The following is a 21,074-nucleotide window of genomic DNA, read 5'->3' as shown; positions in this document are numbered from 1 at the left end:
CACTCCTCCTGGCCTATTCATGCATTTTTTAGATGACAGTCGAGAGAGATCAGGATTTATGTCAGGCCGTAACCAGAAGGATGCAGACTCATGTTCTTCTTCATCCATTTATCCTTCTGAAACCCCAAACTCTTGCATTCCTGAACTCAGTGTTTCTACATGCTGGGAGGATAATACTCTTTGCAGAGCAGTCTATCACTTAGTAAAAGAAAAAGCTATGGGATCAAGTGTCCTCAGGATGAAGAGGGCTAGAAAGACAGGCATCATGCTAAGTAGGTTTTCACTTTTCTTTTTAATTAATGATTTCTCCTTTCTGAAATTTTGGTAGCATTTACATTTTGTACTTTTGTAATGACCATATGTTGGTATTTTTTAAAAATCCTTTTATTAAAAAATTAATCTAAAAAACAGACTACGGTTGAGACTTAGGCAGACCAAAACTGGTATTCATGATTCATTTTCAAAGGAATAGGTCTTTTCACACATTTTTTAAGACCAGCTATTAACACAGCAAGCCTTCTACTTTCTTATCTTAAAACCTGAAAGTATTTGTTCTGTGTAAATACACAACCCCAGTTGGCTTTATTCAGCTTTTTTGTTTATACACAAAAAACATGCCCAACCATGAGACTATAATGAGGCATAGTCTACCTACACAGAACTTTTGTAATCTTAAATCCATGTGAATTCAAGGACTGAGACTTAGACTTTCACATGACTGTCATGATGTACTCAGCAACAGATCACACACTAACTTCCATATTAGTCCGTCTTCTGGTGACAGGAGAAATACTGGTCAATGTAAGATGTCTGTCATCAACACTTTTCAAAAAATATTAGTGGCTCTTCAAACTGTGATGATAACCTGCAGCTGAATTTTAAGTCTGGAACTGGGGTCAGTGACACACTGGATGAAAAAATTACAGTTTTGCCGAAGTCTCCTCCCCATCATGAGCACGTAGTCCATAAAGGAAGGTATTGACCCCATTTTCTTTGTAGGTATATCAAAGTTAGTATGGAAGAAGGTTACTATGTGTTCCTGTTCCTTGAATGTTACCCTTTGAAAACAATATGTAAGGTGACAGGTTCTTTAGAGACGTCTGAGTTATACAACAGTCAGCACCAAATCCTGGAAAGGTAAGCAAGATGCAGACCACCTGCTTCGGTGCCTATGTTGGTTACTGCAGAGCTTGAAAGGCAAGACAGTCTAGGTTCCAGACACCAACGTCTAGGTTCCCTGGCCAACCCTTCACTACATCACACATTTCAGTTTTACTTTTAATGGAAGGCATAAGCATCATTCCTGAGAAAATACTACAAGAAAAAGAAATTCCTATTAAAGTTACTAGGGTACAATGGAGAAAGCTTTATCACCAAAAAGTACAATTTTAGTTGAACAATAGCTCATCTGAAGTCACGCCTTGCAATTTTCTTAAGTATATTTTATATACTGTACAATTCAACTGCTGCCTATATTACATCATTTTGCTAGCACAAAGAATAGAAGAATATTTTTCCCTTACCGCTCTGCCAGACTTTGCTGGAACCTGGTTCTGATTCTCCCTTAATTTGCGTGCATTCTCAAGCTCTGCTTGAAGTTTTGAAGCCAGCTCCTTCAAAGAAAGTGGTAGTACTGAATCAGTTTAACTGTTTAAGCTTTTAAGGACCTTTATATCACAAATAACAATTTATTTCAATTCTCCATGCTTTTTTTATATATATATATATATATATATATATATATATATATATTTAACTCTTATGACATAAAAGACTAAAGAAAACATGTCAATATCATTCACACAATTCCTTAGTGGAGATAATTTTTCAAAACAGAGGCATCTAAAGCATATCATCATAAAAACAACATAACAAAAATGATGTTTAAACATTAGTCAGTTATGCTAATATGAGAAAGTCTACAGTCATTTATGCTCTGACCACTTTGCCAGTTTCACTGGTTGGACTCCAGTCATTCCTATATTTGCCCCCAAAAAATTAAGTCATTTGATTGATGTCATGCAACAAGTCAGCAACAAATAGAGACTGAGAATTCATTTGTCCCACAGGAGCAACCTCGAGCTCCAGCCACTAAGACATACAGTTACATAATCATCTGCTCTAATATACGGGGATGACTTGGTTTAAACAAGGTACCTTTTCAATCTGGTCAGAGAAAAAGCACGAAAAATTATTTAGAGGGAAACAAGGTGAGGGTTTATTATTTGTGATTTATATTTGTATTTTAAATTGAGAGTCCATGTGTAGAAAAGCATAAATAAAAACTTAGCAGCAAAATGGTAATTTTGGCTTTTGCTACATGATTTTTGTCAGAACAAAACAAAAGGTAGAAAAAAGGCAAGAGTCATTCTCTCTGCACATACCCCCTGCATATGTTTATTCAAAATATTCTTATTCTGTTACTGTCAGGCTTAAAAATACCTGCACCCAAACTTTACTTTTATGTGGACAATGTTATTAAAGCTGAGTAGTAGAGGAAAAACCTGTTAGAATTTTCACTGCTCTCCATGACAAAGTCCTTGAGATGCCTTTTTTTTTTTTCTCTCTTTTTTTCAACATTTTATAGTAATTACTGTATGCTTTCAATAATTTTTACCTTAGAAACACAGAGCTATAAAATAGTATCTTATGTGACTGACACCGGTCCCTCACAATTCCAACATATAATCTCATTCATAAACACATTTTTCTCACCAGTGTATTTTCCCCCCTCAGCACATACCAACTGCAAAAGCTACAGATTAAAACAACTTTTTAAATCATTAAAACTCATTATGTCTAGTAGAAAGCAGTGCTTGAAGTTACTTTTAGTTCACTTTTGAAGTTGATAAGATTTCAAATGAACACTTCTTCTGTAAAGGCTACATTTGTTCAAATTTTGTAAAGCTACATACACGCACCTGTTCTAATGCCTGTGGAAAAAAGTATCCATAACATAAAATCAGTTTGAAAAGAAAATATTTATAAAATGGATACTATCTCATTTCAAAATTTAAATTATGTGATAGGAGCTTTGAAAATAACACCATGCACTAATCCAGCCAGTAGAACAATATTCCAATCACCCTAAAAACTCCTGCAATTCAAAAAAACAATGGCCCTCATGAAAAAGAAATTTGGCACTTGAAGTCACAACATCTCGTTTGTTATTTAATTATGCAGATTTTGGTGTTCAGATTCTGTCACAAGAGGCAGAGGTAAACAGAGGTGCACTAAAAATTATTCTTTAACAAAAAAATAGAAGGATTTACTTCTAAAATGGGTGTTTTCACAACGTTCTTCAAAAAATTCAGCAATATTTCCTTAAGAGTAGCTATTCAAAGTAAGCATTTCCAAAACACAGCTTAAATAGTAACGGACAATGACCTTTGTTATAACAGAAATCTCCAGGCAGTATTACAACATAAATTATGAATAAGATAAAATGATTAAAAAGAATAAACTTGCAAATAAGTCCAGAGGAGAATTAGGTATACAAGACGACTGCAGGAGGAGAGAGAGGAGAGAGGTTTGGTTTTGCTTTTTTAACCCCCACAACAAAAAGCTAAATCTGAATAACCCAGTATAACCATACTAATGTAATAAAAAATATATACTTCCAGAATTCAGAATGTTTCAAAACAGTGAGGTTCTTGGTCTGTCAGGTTGCTGTCTGAAACAAACCTCCTACAGCAGTGTTACATCCGCAGCTGTTCACCTCAGCTTCACGGACCCAAATTTACTCACACCAGGAAGGGTAGACATTCTGGGCAGCCTTCTACAAAGCATTATGTAGTTGTTCTCATTTTGCAGAGCTGGATACAAAGACCCACGGACATCCTTTCAACCTTATATTTCCATATCCTAATCCAATGATCTATGTTCATACAGCAGAAATATGGATCACAAGCATCTTCCTGAGACAAAGTTGACAAAATAAAAAGAACTCCAAGACACTGCCTACCTTGCAACAGACTGGGAACTTTTGTTGTTTTCACCTGCTCCCTGTCTAATAGAAAGACATTAAATCCCACCAAATAGGCAGAGAACAACTGGTTTGGGATATGTTTCCAAGCGTACAATTCTGGGGACTTGAATCATCTATTCTAGTTTACGGAGCATGGCATTTAAAGCAGAAGTTACAGGAAAAATAGTACCTTCAAATTTTGTCTGAGCACATTTTACAGAACTTAATATCCACTTGACTCAATCTCCTTTTTTAGACTAAAACACTGTGAACTTTAAAAAAAGTATTGCAGCAAATCATGACAATCTTTCAAAAACATTACCATGTTTCCCATGAGTTCTGCTTTCACAATCCTGGCTCCCAGTTTGTTCATCTCCTCTTCACTAAGGACCTGAGACACCTCATCCTTTGACGTACGCCTGTAAAACACCAGCAGCACTAAACCCACAGAAAAACAATATATTCACCTGAATAATTACATATTAGACACCCATTGTACCAGCATATACGCTCCCATTGTCAGAATAATTTATAACAACGTATTACAGGAATGAAAAACACTACCTACTGAACATTTTTTCAGCATGAAAGAACAGTCAAGAGCCAGTAGCAGGTACAAGAAAGCTACAACCAAGGAGAACAGGAAGAATAATGTGCACCCACTCTCTAATTGTCCTTTACGGATTTAGTGATCCATTCTTACCTCCCAACTCCAGCAAAATCACCCAATTCCCAGTTTTCCTCTTGTAAGCCAAACGGTCTTCTATCTCTTGGTCTAACCTATACTCCTGTGTTTATCTTTTCAGAGTTCACTCTTTGTTTATAAAGATATTATGGTTGATATGCTAGAATTTCCATGGAAAATTAAGAAGCTACAGTTAGTAATAAATAAATAGTCTTATATCATAGTTTTAAGATTAAAAAGTAGGGGCATGAGTTCTTACAATAATAGGTAAGCTCTCTAGAAATTATTGTAAAGAGGCAAACAAGTTTGTTTTTTTTTCCCTCTAACCCTAGAAAAGACTAAAAAACAATCAACTCTGAAAGTAAAACAGCTGACCAAAAAGTGACATAACAGTACAGTTATGATACTGATCCCTCCTATCAAAAGGAGAAGAAAATATCCATTCACCACCTAATATGATTAAATCCTGTAGGATTTGAAGAATGGGAGAATTTTGGAGATGGTGTCATTTTTAACTGTCAAACCTCCCCAGTCCTGTGGAAATTCCCTAAGTTACTTATGTCCGTTTTGAAGATCTTCAATCCAAAAGCCAAAAAGTCAATAGAAAGATTTACATTAACTTCCTCAGAAACAGAACCTTCCAAGATGAACAACAAAAGGTTCACTCTTTATTTAAAGAAGGGGGGGAAAAAAAAAATGCTGAAGTTCTTGCTCTTCCTTTACCTATACTTTTTTAAAACAATTGAAAAGAAAAGAAGGTGATCAGGAATGCTCAGCATGAATTCACAAAGGCAAAACCATGTTTAACCAACCTGATAGCCTTCTCTGATGGAATGACTGGCTGGGTAGATGAGGGGAGAGCAGTGGATGTTGTCTACCTTGACTTCAGCAAGGCTTTTGACACTGTCTCCCAGAACATCCTCGTAGACAAGCTCAGGAAGTGTGGGCTAGATGAGTGGACAGTGAGATGGATTGAGAACTGCCTGAATGGCAGAGCTCAGAGAATTGTGATCAGTGGCGCAGAGTCTAGTTGGAGGCCTGTAGCTAGCGGTGTCCCCCAAGGGTCAGTACTGGGTCCAGTCCTGCTCAACTTCTTCATCAATGACCTGGATGAAGGGACAGAGTGCACCCTCAGCAAGTTTGCTGATGATACCAAACTGGGAGGAGTGGTGGATACACCAGAGGGCTGTGCTGCCATTCAGAGAGACCTGGGCAGGCTGGAGAGGTGGGTGGAGAGGAACCTCCTGAAGTTCAACAAAGGCAAGTGCAGGGTCCTGCACCTGGGGAGGAATAACCCCATGCACCAGTACAGGTTGGGGGTCGACCCCAAGCAGCTCTGCAGAGAAAGACCTGGTGGACAAGTTGACCATGAGATAGCAATGTGCCCTTGTGGCCAAGAAGGCCAATGGTATCCTGGGGTGCATTAGGAAGAGCATTGTCAGCAAGTCGAGGCATGTAATCTTTCCCCTCTACTCAGCTCTACTGAGGCCACATCTGGAGCGCTGGATCCAGTTCTGGGCTTCCCAGTACAAGAGAGACATGGAGATACTGGAGCAAGTCCAGCGATAGGGCTACTAAGATGATTAAGGGACTGGAGCATCTCTCTTATGAGGAATGGCTGAGAGCACTGAAGGGAGGGTGTAAAGAGGATACGGCCAGACTCTCTTCAGTGGTGTCCAGTGCCAGGGCGAAAGGCAATGGGCACAAACTGAAACACAGGAAGCTCCATCAGAACACAAGGAAAAACTTTTTTCCTGTGAGGGTGACAGAACACTGGAACAGGTTGCCCAGGCAAGTTGTGGAGTCTCCATCCTTGGAGATAATCAAAAACCATCTGGACATGGTTCTGGGCAGCCTGCTCTAGATGACCCTGCTTCAGCAGTGGGTTGGACTAGATGAATCTCCAGAGGTCCCTTCCAACCTCAACCATTCTGTGATTCCGTGATTAGGACACAGTGGGAATATTCCATTAAAGAGAGCAAGACGTGTTTATTACTTCATGGTTTTTTTTAGTGGTGTTACTGCTTGAAACATTGTCTGAACTTTTTGAGACTAGTGACACTGTTTTGTTTTGGTTTTTAGCTCGTCTCTAATTAAACTCTGAAGCAGTCACATTACTGAGTGTGATTTTCAGCAAACACTAGTTGGATGGACACTTGCCTATGGGGACATCCCTTGGACATCCAATCAGCACTTTTAATTAACCTGTGTCATAACCATCAAAAACACTTTGATTTATAGGCTGAAGAAATTCTCTGTGTGTTTTAGAAGTGATAATACCCAAAAAGTACATTGTCAGTGTGAGAGATAAGGAACCGAACGAGCAACACCTATTAATCCAAGTCCTCATGTCAATGAAGATTTACTTGTGACTGACTGAACAAGATTGTAAAAAGAGTACAATATGTTTTGCAAGACTTAAAACTTTAGGAGGAAATAAAAAGAGAAGCAGCCTATAAATTATTCCCAATAAAAGAAATACACCAAACACCCAACACTGAGAAGTCCCAAGAGCCAACATTTTCTACAAAATTCTGCAAAGAACAAAAATCCTCACTGAAATAAATGGGAAGACAGGTAATATACTTCTTCAAACACAGTGATATTAAACACTGCTAAGGAGAAGACTTAACATAAAAGAACTTGGAAAAAAGTAAGTCAATACAACCAAAAGCTATATGGTTTTCCAGACCTAAGTAATGTTCACATTATTGATAAATTACCTCAGTAACTGTACTGGCTAAGAAACAGAATTAAAATATCACAGAAGATGCATAATCAGGTTTAACAGTACTACACAGAAACAGTACTACACACTTACACAGAAAAGACATATACAAAAGGAAAGATTAGCTAAACAGTTTCTATGCTTAACTTTCTTCTGCAAGGGAAAGAGAATTGAGTTAATCAATCTTCTGTCCTAATAACTGAATTCATTGCACTTGTATCAGCAAACCATTTCCACACACAATCTAGTTTCCCAAAATTTGAAGCTTAGTAAAGCATTAGCAAGATATGAGTTTCACATTTGTTTAAAAAATGTGCACAGTGTTTCAGATGAAGGGTAAAAATCTAACTACATGTAATAGTACCTTTCTGTCTGTGCAGAAAAATAAGCTATGGATCACTTCTTAGGTTTCTGTAGTCACATACAGTTCTGAATGTATATTTTGATTTTCACACAATCTGTGCCCAAACTGCAATGCAGACGCACTCCATGTTCTTCCAGCTCACCACAGCACCCCTCCTTCCATGAATACCTAGGTGTCTTTATGGAAGCCAAAGCACAATATAAAGCAGGCAGAAGACAACTGTGGATCGTCCAGACCTCATCCCTGAATGAAGTCAGGATGAAAAAAACAGGACTAAGAGCTGAGTAAATCTCCAGCTGAGACTACAATAGGCTCCAGCTGAGATATACCATGAATCATTGTAGTCAGGAGTTTATGCACTGCATTTAATTGGTAAACCCCAGACACTTCAGAGTAATAACCATTTGGGCAACATCTGGAAAAATAAAGAGGATCACAAAGTCTAATGTCTAGAAATATCTAATGTATTGCAGGTGTAATTCTGTGAGATCTTACTCTCAGAGCAACTAAACATACTATAAAGCTATATTTCTCATTTCCCAGTAGAACAACACCTAGGCTAATACTGAGACAAACAACAAAACAAAAACATGAGAGACACTTATGATGCACATAATGCATACAAATTATTCTTGTGCCAGAATTAGGAACTACTCATGCTCCACTCTATACATTCAAATTCTTTTTTTCTAAATCAGATCTAACATCATGCAAACAATTTCTTGTCCTACGATCAAAGAAAATATGAATTTCATAAACCCCTATGAGTAGAAAATAGGGAATTTCATATAATAAGCAAAATCTGGAAAACATATCCAACTTGTACAATACAAAAACAGTGTAGACTCATCCAGTTGTTTCTGGCTAGTCCGGCAGTACTGATTTAGTATACAATTTTTCTTTGCAAATACACACTGAGGTATCTGCAAGTACTACATATAGCAAGTGTTATAAATGAAATAACTATTCTTAAACTATTTCCTTTTTGTTAGACTCCAACAATTAAGTATTAAAATCAAATTCATCACTTCTCCATAAGAAGTTCATTATGTAAATAACTGACGTGAGCACATGAGAAAAAGGGAATTCAACTTGATTATATTTCATCAAATCCTGTTTCTAACTAAATCATACCAGCCTTCTTATATACACCACCTAAGAATATTTACTTGTCCAGTTTTCCAAAACAATAAAACTCCACGTACTTGCATAACACTATCTCAGCCCTGACTCCTAAAATACTTTTTGGCTTAACTTATTGGGAAGATCTGAAGGAAACTATTCACAGTAATAATACTACCACTCGTAGTATTTCAAATAAATACCTCCTACTATATTTCATATGCTATTACTTTAGCATACAAGTTCATCTCGCAGGTAGCAGATCTATCGCTGCTGTATTAATTACTTCAGTTTTTATTCAGCATTTTCAAGCATTTAAAGTTTCTTTTCTAAATTCAACAACAGATGAAATACTGTTCTGCAGTTTCTTTGCCTAAGAGGCCATTTATACTGCTGTGTGAGCTAACATGAGAAAGAAGGAGCAAAATAATGTCATGAGCAATTCTCAAACATGCTGAGGAGACAGGAAAACTAGGGGTTGTTCTTAGCTTCTACTTTGGTCTATTGTAGCTGCCCAGGTTGGGAGATTAGTGTCCCTCTGTAGCCCACAGAAAAAAAAGTTAGGTGTCTCTGGGGGCTGCAGGAAGAAGGGGTTCGGAGCAGAATGCAACTCATCCCCAGGAGGAGCCATGCCAGAAGCCTCCTCTCCTCCACTTGGAGCAGGTTCCTACCCTGAAACGCTTCTGCAAGAGCTGACTCTCTCCACAGTCCACACACGGAGCACGGTTACACAAGTTAGATGTTCATTATAGAGCTGTGAATTCCCCAGTGGGTGCCAAAGAAACAGAGAAAAAAATTCACCTTTTTGGCTTTCATCCTGAAATGTCTCTTCCCCTTTACCAAAGTGTTAAGATAGAAGTTGAATTCAAAAATTAAAAGCTGACTTGCACAAAAAAAAGTATTTGTTCACACAACAATTCTACATTATTTGCACTTGAATAAGCAGCATGCTAAATAACCCAGACCCATTTTAAAACTTGACATTATCTTCTAATAACCAGCAATATCTTCTAATAGTCTCTAAAATCAGAGAGAAAGTGATGGGCGAGTGAAGAGTTAACAGGACTGAAGTTTGTCAATTGATATGCAGAAGAACTGATAGCACAAGAGCTGATGTGCACAAAGCTGCTGAACAGAGGACTTAACAGGACTAAAGTCGTCTACCAACCGATATGCGCAAGGACTGACATGCGCAAGGCTGCGGAATGGCAGCATTAACAAGACTGAAGAGGTCTGCCACCTGGAATCTGCACGGACCCCCGGGGAGGGAAGAAGCARTACGGAGGTGTTGTGGTCTTGCCTCGCTAGCAGGGTCCCCCCAAGCAGACAAACAAACAGTCCTGTGATTGTGAAACTCGCAAAAGTCAGCAAAAGCAGTGTTTGCCCAGAGCCCCAGCCGTATAAAAAGAGACTTGGGAGCTAGGAGAGTTTGAGCAGGGACGGGAACGTGACCCGATCATCCTCTCCAGCTGGACCGTGAGTATTCCCCCCCCTCCCCTTTTCCTGGGACGCTGGGTTAAGGTAACTCCTCGAGGTTGAGAGCCCTCTCACTAGGAGAGTGAACAAGAAAGCTTTCAAGTAGGGATAAGCAGTCCTTCCCATTAATAACGCAGTAATCGATGGTTTCAGGTTATCCTTTCTAAATTAGTAACTGATGGTTTTGTGTTATCCTTCCTAAATTAGTAATCGCATTATTTTAATGGATGTTACTAATCCAAGAACTTGTGAGAGGAAATAAACATCTTTTTTACTATTATTATATTACTGTCTCAGTCGTTGCTATCGAACCTTCATAGCATGACAGCGTGACAGAAAGGCTTACAAGAAAATTTCCCTTTACGCTATCTGGACAGATATATATAACTGACTCACAATTCTGTACACACACACCACTCCCCAGCATAAACTTCTGGTTATATCTCTAAAAATAGATTGCTACACAAACATTCTCAGCTTTCTCTACTCTGCATGAGAAATAATACTATCAACTTTATTTTCATAGAATACCTTTCATCCCCCAAAACACCCAAAGAAATATTCACGTAAATGTCTTTTACTTCATTCAACACTGAAGCATAGAAGGAGCAGTAATTTAAAGAAGAGCTAACAGCACAAGTAACAGCAACATCGCACAACGAAACTGTACTGCCTCTGTTGAAGTGAAACTGCAGTGGAAAAGTCAGTAGACAGAATAAAGGTACTGAATTTTAAATTTATCAAAGTTGCTAATGTTGCATGTCTACGCTTGATGTTATCAACTAAGGATAAAAGTCAATTGCCTACACATATGTTTCTAGATGCATTTTAGATGATGGAGTAACCCTTCGCCACTCCTGAAAAGCATACTTCTCCCATAACTTTTGCATTTTATCTATCAGCCCACAGTGGATGTTTGAATCCCAACCTAACTCTTCATAATCAACAAGGTATGTTTTAATGTTTTCAGATTAATTAAAAGCCCTATCCTACCCCCACTCTCTCCCCAACACTAGAAAACTTAACTTAAAGCCAGAAGCATTAGCCTGCTAAATCATTTTCTGTACTTACGTTGCTATTCAAAAATCAGCCCAATTAAAACAACTAAAGAAATCTGATATGATCAGATGTAATCTTATCACAAACACAGAAGATACACTTGCAGGTATACTTTACCGGGAACAATACGGCAAACAAGCGTCAACAAGCAAAGAGAGTTGTAAATTACCTAGAGCATGATGTTTTATTGTTTGATAAAGTTTCTTTCTTCTCAGGGGTATTTCCTGGGTCCTGCTGTTGTGATTCTTCTTTTCCATCACTTGCAGTTCTATTCCAGCTCTTATTAACTTGTTCCAGAGCACCTGCTGACTTTTGATCAGACATTAATTTCTCACTGCTATCTTTCGTGTGTGTTTTGGTCCACAGTGCAGTATCCTCACCAGGTTTCTGGAAACGGCTGCTCAAAGAGCTATGAACTGGCAGTTTTAAAGAGGACTGCTGTGACTCATAGTCCTTATGTAAACTATAAGATGATAAATCGTCTTCAGAGGGTTTCAAAAATTTGTGTTTCATGTTGCTGAGAGATGAACTCTTCTCTTGACTTTGTTTTTCCTCAGCGAGTTTTTCTGCTTTGGAGCTGTAGCTACTCAACTCTGAGTCTGGGCTACTAAGGCCAGGGCCTCGGTCTTCTCTTGACCTATCTCGTTTGCAACCTCTGTTTTCTTGCGCCCATCCCTTGCCATACTTCTCCCCAGTATATCCCCTGAACACATTCTTATTTCTATCATCTTCATCTTGCATCTCCTTCATACGCTGCTCTTTCTTCTCTTGCCCACTTTCTGAATAGCCAGACTTCCTCCATCTTCCCTGTCTATAATAATTTTCTTTTTTGAATCCAACTTTTTCAGCTTCTTCTAATCGTGACTGAAATATCTCCATTGACTACAGGAAAAAAATAAAAAAAATTATACACTTTTACGATCATGGGGTATTGTGAAGTTCCCTATAAAGTATTATGAGAAAGGCACCATTTTGTGAAAATGAGTTAACGTGCAGGTGGAAGGCATGAGCCATGGAATGGATAGGAAGACTGATTTAAAAAAAAAAAAAAAAAAGGAGCTCAATGTTATAGTCTACTGTCTAAGGTGCTCTCTCATGTGACGGCATTTTGATTCCTTCTCTTGGACTATTTCAACCTTTTATCCACTGTCTCTAAAGTGCTGGAGCACTCCTGAGAGCAGGGCCCAAAGCCTCAGAACTGCCTCCTCCCTGCAACTTAAAAATTAGGGACTTGAGCCAGAGAGTAAGGCTTCCTTTTTCTTACTCATGAGCTTTGTGCTTCAGCATAACCAATGGACAGTTCCACTAAACCATTTTACTACCCAGTTATACTCTTTAAACATGGGAGAGTGGGTTAAAAACCTTTAGTTTGAAACAGGCTTTGAATCCCTGTCCCTAGCTTTCTGGAAAAACATTCTAGCCATTAGACAATTACACAAAAGACTGTTCCTCTTCCCTGTTTTGAGCTGAATTAAATGCCATCAATCATATTTTTTTGCCCAAAACATTAGATACTGAAACAAGTCAGGCAGGGATTTCTCTCAACCACTATCCTATACTTGGGAAGCTACAGCATTTGTATTATTTGAATACTAGTTTTTTGATAAAGATTCTTAAAAATAGTGTTGTTCAGAATCACTGGCTCTGAATAATTTCTGCCGGTACTGATCTTCTTGGATTCATCACTCAAGAATGACTACAATTCCATTCAAAGATAGTAATATGCAGTTATACTGCCTTATCTCAGGATTTCCACTAATAGTTCTAACCAAAACACAGAAAAACTCAAATGTGATGCTAGGACCAAGACTAAATACTAAACACCCCAGACATTTGATCAATGTTTTTAAAGACAGTATCACAATATGTAGGGGGACAGGCTTTACAGAGTTGATATTTTTATGGCAGTTAATTTATTAAAAATTAACTTTTGAAAACTATTTTAAACACTTCAGAAGCAAGCAGCGTTCTCAACACCTCTTGACTGAGCAGATCACAGGTATCCAGAAGATTCATTTTTGCTAAAATTTGACAGAGCTCTCCAACTTATCTTGGCATTATTATACACAAACTGTGTGTGCAGGAGAGAAAAATATCTCTGCTGATATAGATCATAACTCTGGAAGCACTGATATACTGTGTATCAGGGATCATTTGAACCTCCCAATGTAGAAGAATTTTCAACTTGTTATAGTATCCCATATATTAAAAATATTTAACCAAAAAGATCTAAAACAGTTTGATAGCATTAAACTCTTCACCACTTGAGACACACTTCAGAGGTTCTTTCCTTATGTCTTACACTACACATTAAGTATTTGTGCCTTTATACAAAAGTAATCTTTTCCAAGTATCAATTAGTTGTAAACAAAAGAAAAAAAAATTAATTCAAGATGCTTACCCCATATCTCTCAGCTACAATTTCCTCAAAATTCCGTTTCTCTCTCTCAGCCTGTTCCTTCATCCTTCGGTATGATTTTTGTAACCAACTTAATCCAGCATCTTCTACCACTGTAACTAAAGTTAAAAACAATGCATATTTTTACATTTCAGTAGTTATCTCTATTTAACACTTACTCTGCCTGCGATATGAAACCTTAACCTAAACTTAACATAAAAATTGAAGGAATGCAAAAGAATAACGAATGTGATGATACAATTACATGGTTTTATAAGTTAATGCTAGATGTACCTTGGTAATACCACTGATTTCATTAAGCTGCTCCATTTTATCATAAAACACAATGAGCATTTCCAAGGCAGGAGTGGCATATGGGAAGTTGTGTCTTCTTTACGGAATTGAAGAACCTTCTTACTGTTTCCCTTTCTTGGGTCTATTCTTATTTCCCTTCCCAGAAAATTAATGAGTAACTCATTGCTTTTCATTTGAGAAGTTAGCAGGGGTCTTAATACCCAGGATGTGTACTCACTGATGCCTGTCACCTCTTACAGAGTGCTGATCTTTGCTGCTCTTAAAAGCTGGCATGTGAGGGCAGGCTAATGGTTTGCAGGACAGACTGTCCACAGGGGAAAGCTCCCAACCAGGAAAGTCAGGGACTATACTGCTCCTGTCACCAGGACAGAAGGACCCATCTTATCACGTAATGAATGTTCCACAACATTATGAAAAACATTTTTCTAGCTGCTCTTTCTGGAAATAGACAGGATAACCCTAGGGTAAGGAAAGCAGTGAAAAGGTTACAGAAATAATATCTTTCACAAACAGCTTCTGTAATGTACTTCATTTAAATGTGACTCAGCCTTCTGTGGTTGAATATTTTAAAACTATAATTTGTGTAGTGGAATGAAAGGAACCAAATTAGATAACAACAATTTATCTTGTCTTGGTTAAATCATGCTTTCTTTTAATTAGTTGAAAATGGAGAATTTCTATGAAGATACTGAAGGTCAAACCACTCAAGATGAAAAACCAGTCAAGAGAAATTCTGTAAAACAACATACGATATTTACCAATATTTACTACCAAGTTTTCTTCCAAATTTTACTTTATTACACGTTATTCGTAATTCTGCTACATCAATGTTAGTAGTAATTTGTTAGGAACAAAGAGACTGGAGAATGGAGAAAGAAGTTTGAGATTATTATTAAAAGTTGTCTTTTACCTTTCTTAACTGAAGTTGCTTCACCTTCCTCTGGTGGCAAACCTGTACCACCATCTTTCCAATAGGGATTAAGTTCTCTCTCAGAAAGCCTAGCCTAAAACAGAAATAATTTCAACCTGTATAAATGTGATGCATTAAAAAGTCACTTTAACAACAGCTATTGAACATTTTAGTTAGTCCACCTAAAAATGAATAGTGTATTATCAACATACATACATTCAATGGGGCACTGCAGATTTGGAGTCAATGTTTTTCCTTAGATTTACTACAGATTCTGGTAAAGAATCAGCTAACCTTCTTTGTGGAAAACAATAACACACTTTTGAAAGAAACAGTCTCTTCAAGATGTGCTTCCATTTAGGGTTAAGATACATTTTCTAAACAACAGTTTTATAATAACTAATTATACCACTTCTCTGCCCTATTTAAAAAAACAGAGGCAATACATGAAGATGGCACAACTTTTCACAACCATTTCCAATTATACATATTTAAATAACAGATATAGAAATAACCAATATTATTAGTGATTTCAGCCTCAAGCTTCCCAAAGAGAGTCAAAGAATTTCTGTATTAACCCTAGCTGTTGATAATAAGAGATGAAATAAACAGGAACCAGTGGTTTTAGTCAATTTATTTAAATTAAAATAAACAGCAGGAACAAGGCAACCCTACAAGGCAACCCTACAGAAAATGAACTAGTCTTCAAGAAAACCATTAAGAAAAGATTTTGAGCAAAATAGTTTTGAAGTGCTTCTAATTTATAAGATAGTTTAACAAAAAATTCTTCACTGAAAACTGTAGTTCTGACCAGCTCTTTTCACGTTCCTAGGAGAATTCAAGAAGGCTTGAATACCAACTTTATGTTCATTACAATGAACTGCAATGGTACTTCTAGCAAATAGACTGAAAATAGAAATGCTTGAAAATACAGGACCAATCCATATTAAAAAAACAAAATTGTGCAAAACTATCTGCATCATACTTCAGAATAAACAGTGTCTATTTTGTATAGTAATTAAAATGCAAACAAATACAAGTATAGCATATGTGTACCAAAAATTAGTAGAGACCTGCAATCTGCTTGGACTTACTAGTGTGTTCACATCTCCCACTTATAAGGAAACAACTCATGACTTGTGACTAATGAGCCATTACTTTGCAAAGGTCAACATGGTGAAGAATCTGTGTATGGAAACCAGCAATGCTAAATTAAGCATCATACTACTACAAAATAATAAAATGTAAATACTATCAGAATTTGAGGTTAACTAGGGCATTCTGCTCTACTCTGCACTGAAGACAACCTTAGGCCTTGCCTGCTTCAGTGCATTTTGTATTGGCAGTATGTTCTAAAACATCTAGAGAAATGCAAGAGACAGAGGAAAACAAAATTGTAACCAGTTTGGAAAATTAGATCAATAGAAAAGAAGTGGCAAGTTCATTATCCAGCAAAGAAAGGCTCATACGTAAAAAGATGTTCCAAAGACTAATCAGTTATACTAAGTATGATGAGGAAGTCCAAAATATTTACTTGAAGATAGAACACTGGGCTACAACAGAAAAAAAAAAAAAAGTTAATTGTGTTAGGAGAATTCATAAAGCCATTTCAATATACGATAGGTTTAGGGCAAGGGTTTGTTTATTGCATCTCCAACAAAGAGAAGAGTAATTAAAAAAATCTACTACATCAGGATGCCTCTGTCTTCACCACCATGTACAGTTTCCAAATTCTTTTGAAAAAGATGTTCTTTCTTTTAATAAAAAATACATCATGAAGAGATTTCAAGCCATCTTCTTATATTTTTTTTTCCAGGATTATTACCTCTCTAAGAACCTGAATTGGCCACCAATAAAAAAAATAAAAATAAAAAAAACAAGCAAAACCTTTTACCACTTCACTCACTGTGAACTAGTAACAAACCACCTCATACACACATAAATTCATTTTGCCTAGAGCAGTGTAGAAACATGGGCCTTCCAACTTCTATAGCCACATTTGTGCAGTTTCCCCAGTATACAACTTTGTGATTTCACATGTACAAGAATAGTACAAAGATGTATTTACAGGGAGTAGATAGGATAGTAAAGAGAATTTGAAGTATATGAAGTTCTTAAAACATACGCAAGCATATTTTCAAGTGCACAGTAGCTGACCTTCATTCTGTTACCTAGATATGGCCTAAAATACTTTAATTTGTGGATGATCTTTTTAATCATGAAAATGAAAATCACTCAAAAATTACTCAGCTATAATTCCATAAACACTAGTTTTCATGGGAAAAAAATCAGTCTTTTGAATACTGAAACTTAACTGTGCTTCACCCTGACAAGATTATTCTTTTTCTCCAAGCATTTTCTAGTATACCATTATTAACTCTACCCCAACTTTCCTCTAAGTATTATGCATATTATCATATTTCACTTTAATCTTTTTTTAAAAGATGTATTGTGTGTGTGTGTGTATGTGTGTATATATATATATAAATAATATTGCCAATAGCAACTGTCTCTGTCTAGTAATAAAGCCAAGATTTTATTTGGAGATGCATTTCTCATTATTCTTTCAGGGTTTGTATTTTCTAGAATACTCAATAAATTCTGTGAGACTTCTGTGGGAATAACACAGCTAACCTGTAACTTGTGCTGTCAAAAGATATGTAGAAATAAATAAAGCTCTCCATTCCTAAATCAAAGCTCTCAAATATATGCTTAGCTGGTGCCTTCATTACACAGAAGTCAACCAGTGAAACTGCTTCTTTACCAGTGTGTGCACTTCCCTCTGAATCAGTACAAGGGGGACCCTTAGTCTTACCACAAGTGCTTGTTTTTCTCCCTCAAACTAGATTGTTTATTGTGATTCTGTCAACTGACTCTTCTGGAAGCAAGCAAGAGAGTCCACTGGAAAAAAAAGGGTTGATTAGGCAGTCTAGCACCGTTTCAATTTAAAATTCGTCTATGTTACATCTTCAGTTCATCACCACCATTGGTATGTTGTACACGTCTGTTGTACACTGTTTTGGGTAACAAATATGTCAGGACAGACACTCGGGTGCAGAAAACACAAAAGCATAAACCTGCACAGAAAGCACATGATTGGGTGGAAAGATCTATAAAAATCATGTATTGTTCTAGGATCAACAGTACATATAAACTGTCATTAAGCATATAGTACATGCTGACATTCTTGTGATTAAAGAATTTATCAGATCTCCGCACTAAGTGCTCCTTTAACATACAACAAAAATTGAGTGGAAAAAAGAAAAACTTTAATCCCTGCTCAGAAGACCATAACCCAAGCGTCGCATGCCTCACAGGAACAGCACTCCAGTTCCAGTTGTTTTTCAGCCAGAACGCAACTAACTGAAACATCTAACAGCAACAAATAGCCTCATGTGAGATGTGAGGACAAGTAAACATTAGACAGCGATCAGCAACTATGTTTTCAGATCAGACCATACTGCATTTATAGAGATATATGAACTAATGAAGCAGCCAATAACAGTATGTAAACAGAACTAATATACTGGCAGCCTCGTTCCCAACTGGACCCTGATCTTCCCGTGTGTTGTCCCACAACTGTGGCATGAGAGGCACAGCACCTGGTCTGAATTCTTTCTACGGGAAAAAGAAAGCCTCAACACCCTATGCTTCAGCACAGAAGCTCAGGTGAGCTTTTGTCACACAAAACAACATTGCTTCTTTCACACACACAACAGGGAAGGAGGCCAGGCCCACAGTCTGCCACCATTACTAAGCAAAACATCACAAGTACTTTAAACATGACGGAACTCAGCAGTTAGTAGAACTGGCTTCCTTCTTAACTAGAAGACAGTATAAGACAAGACAAGCCTCCTGCATGAACTTTTCCCATGACCAACAGAACAATTTTAATTAAAATCACTACCACGTGGTAAAGAAATACTGTTTGTAGTAAACCACGTCAGAGGTTAATTTAAACAATTAGTGACATACAAAGAGTTAGGTATTTGAACCAAATCGTTACACAGATTTGAGTAAGATGTAGGGGAAAAAAAAGTTAATATATAATTCCTCCTACCTGCTCAATTTCTTGAGCTTTCTGTTGCTCCAGTTTTTTTTCTTTCTGTTTTTCAGCTTTGACAGATGCTGCTGACATGGTTTTCAAAGACATGAAGTCTAAAGTCATCCATTCTTCTCTCTTAAAAAGGGAAAAAAGTTTCATCCAAGACTAAAACACACAGAATCAGTGTTTTTACTTACAACCAAAATATATTTCAGGTGCAAATCAAACTACTGCAACTACTGACAAAGGATATTTACACTGAACAGTGTAGGTCTGACTAACACTAATTTCTATTCTTAAAAAATACTTTATATGAAAACCAAATACAAATTTAAGAATTCCAATCTTCCAGTAGTTTTAATATTCACTTAGGCAGACAAATTTCACAGAGATCTTTCTGTAATTCAAACTACCTCTTCCCAAAGTATTTATGGAACTAGTAAATATGCAGAGCCATATACACAGCTTATGCTTTTTTAAATGAACACTGGACATACAGATCAACTCCTTTTCCATCTTGTTCTAGAACTGTATCTTGCTACTTCTCCCTTTATGACTTTTTAATGTCTGTTTTAGCATATACAAAATTTGCAATCCATCACTGAGCATAGTTCACAAGCTCCGACATATAGGCACCTAACTGCACCGACAAATTAAACATTTACACACCTAAATTCTATGAACTGTACCCACAATAGCAGATAGAAAACTGCATTTACAAAACCCAAAGCAGACTGAGGATATTTTAAAGATGAAGGCTACTTTCTAAAGAAAAGCAGCATATTAACAACGTGAAGTCTCCAAATAAGAATCATAATACCTCATATTCAATGAAGTGATATATCCATCCAAATCTAATACCTCAAAAACCTCCTTCTTTTTACACCTAAAATATTTGTGAAGCCTCAAAAGAAAATAGTGACATACACATAATTAACTACTCTGCAAAAACAAGTATTTGGAATACTTCTATGAGCACTCTAGCAACGAAAATGACAAGATTACACCTATTTTGAAACATGTCCTTGCAAAAGTGTCTTCACTTCTCCTCAGTAAGGTTCAAGTCTGAGATGTCAATCTGAACAGATGCTATATGTCACACCATTTCTCTGTTGCTTAAAAATGATGATGCTAGACAACATATTAGAGCGTTTCAGAGGTGAAACACAGCATTCCACTTCTCAGATCTCTTCTAAGAGAGGGAACTGGAAAGCAGACTATTTTCAAGTGATTTAACAGTGGCTATACCCACATTAGCAAGCAATGTGGACCAACAGAGGTGGATCTCCAAAACACAAACCTTGGTGCTGAGAACATGATATCCACACTATATACATTTCAGATCTGCAGCTTGGTTTGGAATTTTTTTTGCTTTCCTCTGTTTTTTTCTGGGGGGGTGGGTTGTTGTTTTTTATGCTTTGGACTACTCTAAGTCTGGTTCCACGGAGCACCTTAGGTGCATTTCGAGAACATACTTTCCAATTTAGTTTTATCCGAAAGGAAACAAGTTTATGTGCTCCAACGCTGCACCATAATATGAACCAAAATACAGAAAGTAGGGATGATCGGGAAATTTATTTTGAAAGCACACTTCTCATCCAAATGTAGACATGCCCAGAGCGCACAGAGCAAGTGACATTAGATGACAAATGTTTGGAGAAACCAGTGTTTATCATGTTCATGACATACAGAAGGATTTCTATTTTGTTATTATTTACTTTTCCAAGATGATACACCTGATTCAGAGAATCTTTTTAATTCTCTTGACCAGATACACAAATCCAGGATCTGAAAAACAGGGACTCTTCTCAGCAGTGGAATTACACAGAATCACAGAATGACTGAGGTTGGAAGGGACCTCTGGAGATCATCTAGTCCAACTCCCCTGCTCAAGCAGGGTCACCTAGAGCACATTGCACAGGATTGTGTCCAGACAGCTTTTGAATATCTCCAGAGAAGGAGACTCCACAACCTCTCTGGGAAACCTGTTCCAGTGCTCTGTCAC

The 21,074-nt window shown here is 37.1% G+C and overlaps 1 protein-coding gene across 3 annotated transcripts in view; it reads right to left on the bottom strand.

The window, feature by feature from the left end:
* The window catches only part of LOC112978437 (CWF19-like protein 2), an 83,662-nt gene extending 64,334 nt beyond the window's left edge, over positions 1 to 19,328 (bottom strand). For 2 of the 3 annotated variants that reach the window (XM_026091959.1, XM_026091958.1), the window contains exons 1-6: positions 19,085 to 19,327; positions 15,025 to 15,118; positions 13,803 to 13,918; positions 11,571 to 12,283; positions 4,290 to 4,386; positions 1,524 to 1,613 (exon numbers count right to left, since the gene is read on the bottom strand). In XM_026091959.1, the coding sequence (XP_025947744.1) occupies positions 1,524 to 1,613; positions 4,290 to 4,386; positions 11,571 to 12,283; positions 13,803 to 13,918; positions 15,025 to 15,118; positions 19,085 to 19,228 (1,254 nt within the window). In that variant the 5' untranslated portion in view covers positions 19,229 to 19,327. Of the gene's footprint in view, positions 1 to 1,523; positions 1,614 to 4,289; positions 4,387 to 11,570; positions 12,284 to 13,802; positions 13,919 to 15,024; positions 15,119 to 19,084 lie in introns of all 3 variants that reach the window. The other variant, XM_026091960.1, reaches the window with a different exon arrangement.
* Positions 19,329 to 21,074: the final 1,746 nt, after the last annotated feature.

The sequence above is a fragment of the Apteryx rowi genome, unplaced genomic scaffold, assembly GCF_003343035.1.
Source record: "Apteryx rowi isolate R43461 unplaced genomic scaffold, aptRow1 scaffold_930, whole genome shotgun sequence".
NCBI classification, from domain to species: Eukaryota; Metazoa; Chordata; class Aves; order Apterygiformes; family Apterygidae; genus Apteryx; species Apteryx rowi.
Note: the sequence above shows the minus strand (reverse complement) of the source record. Positions and strands in the feature narration are given on the sequence as shown.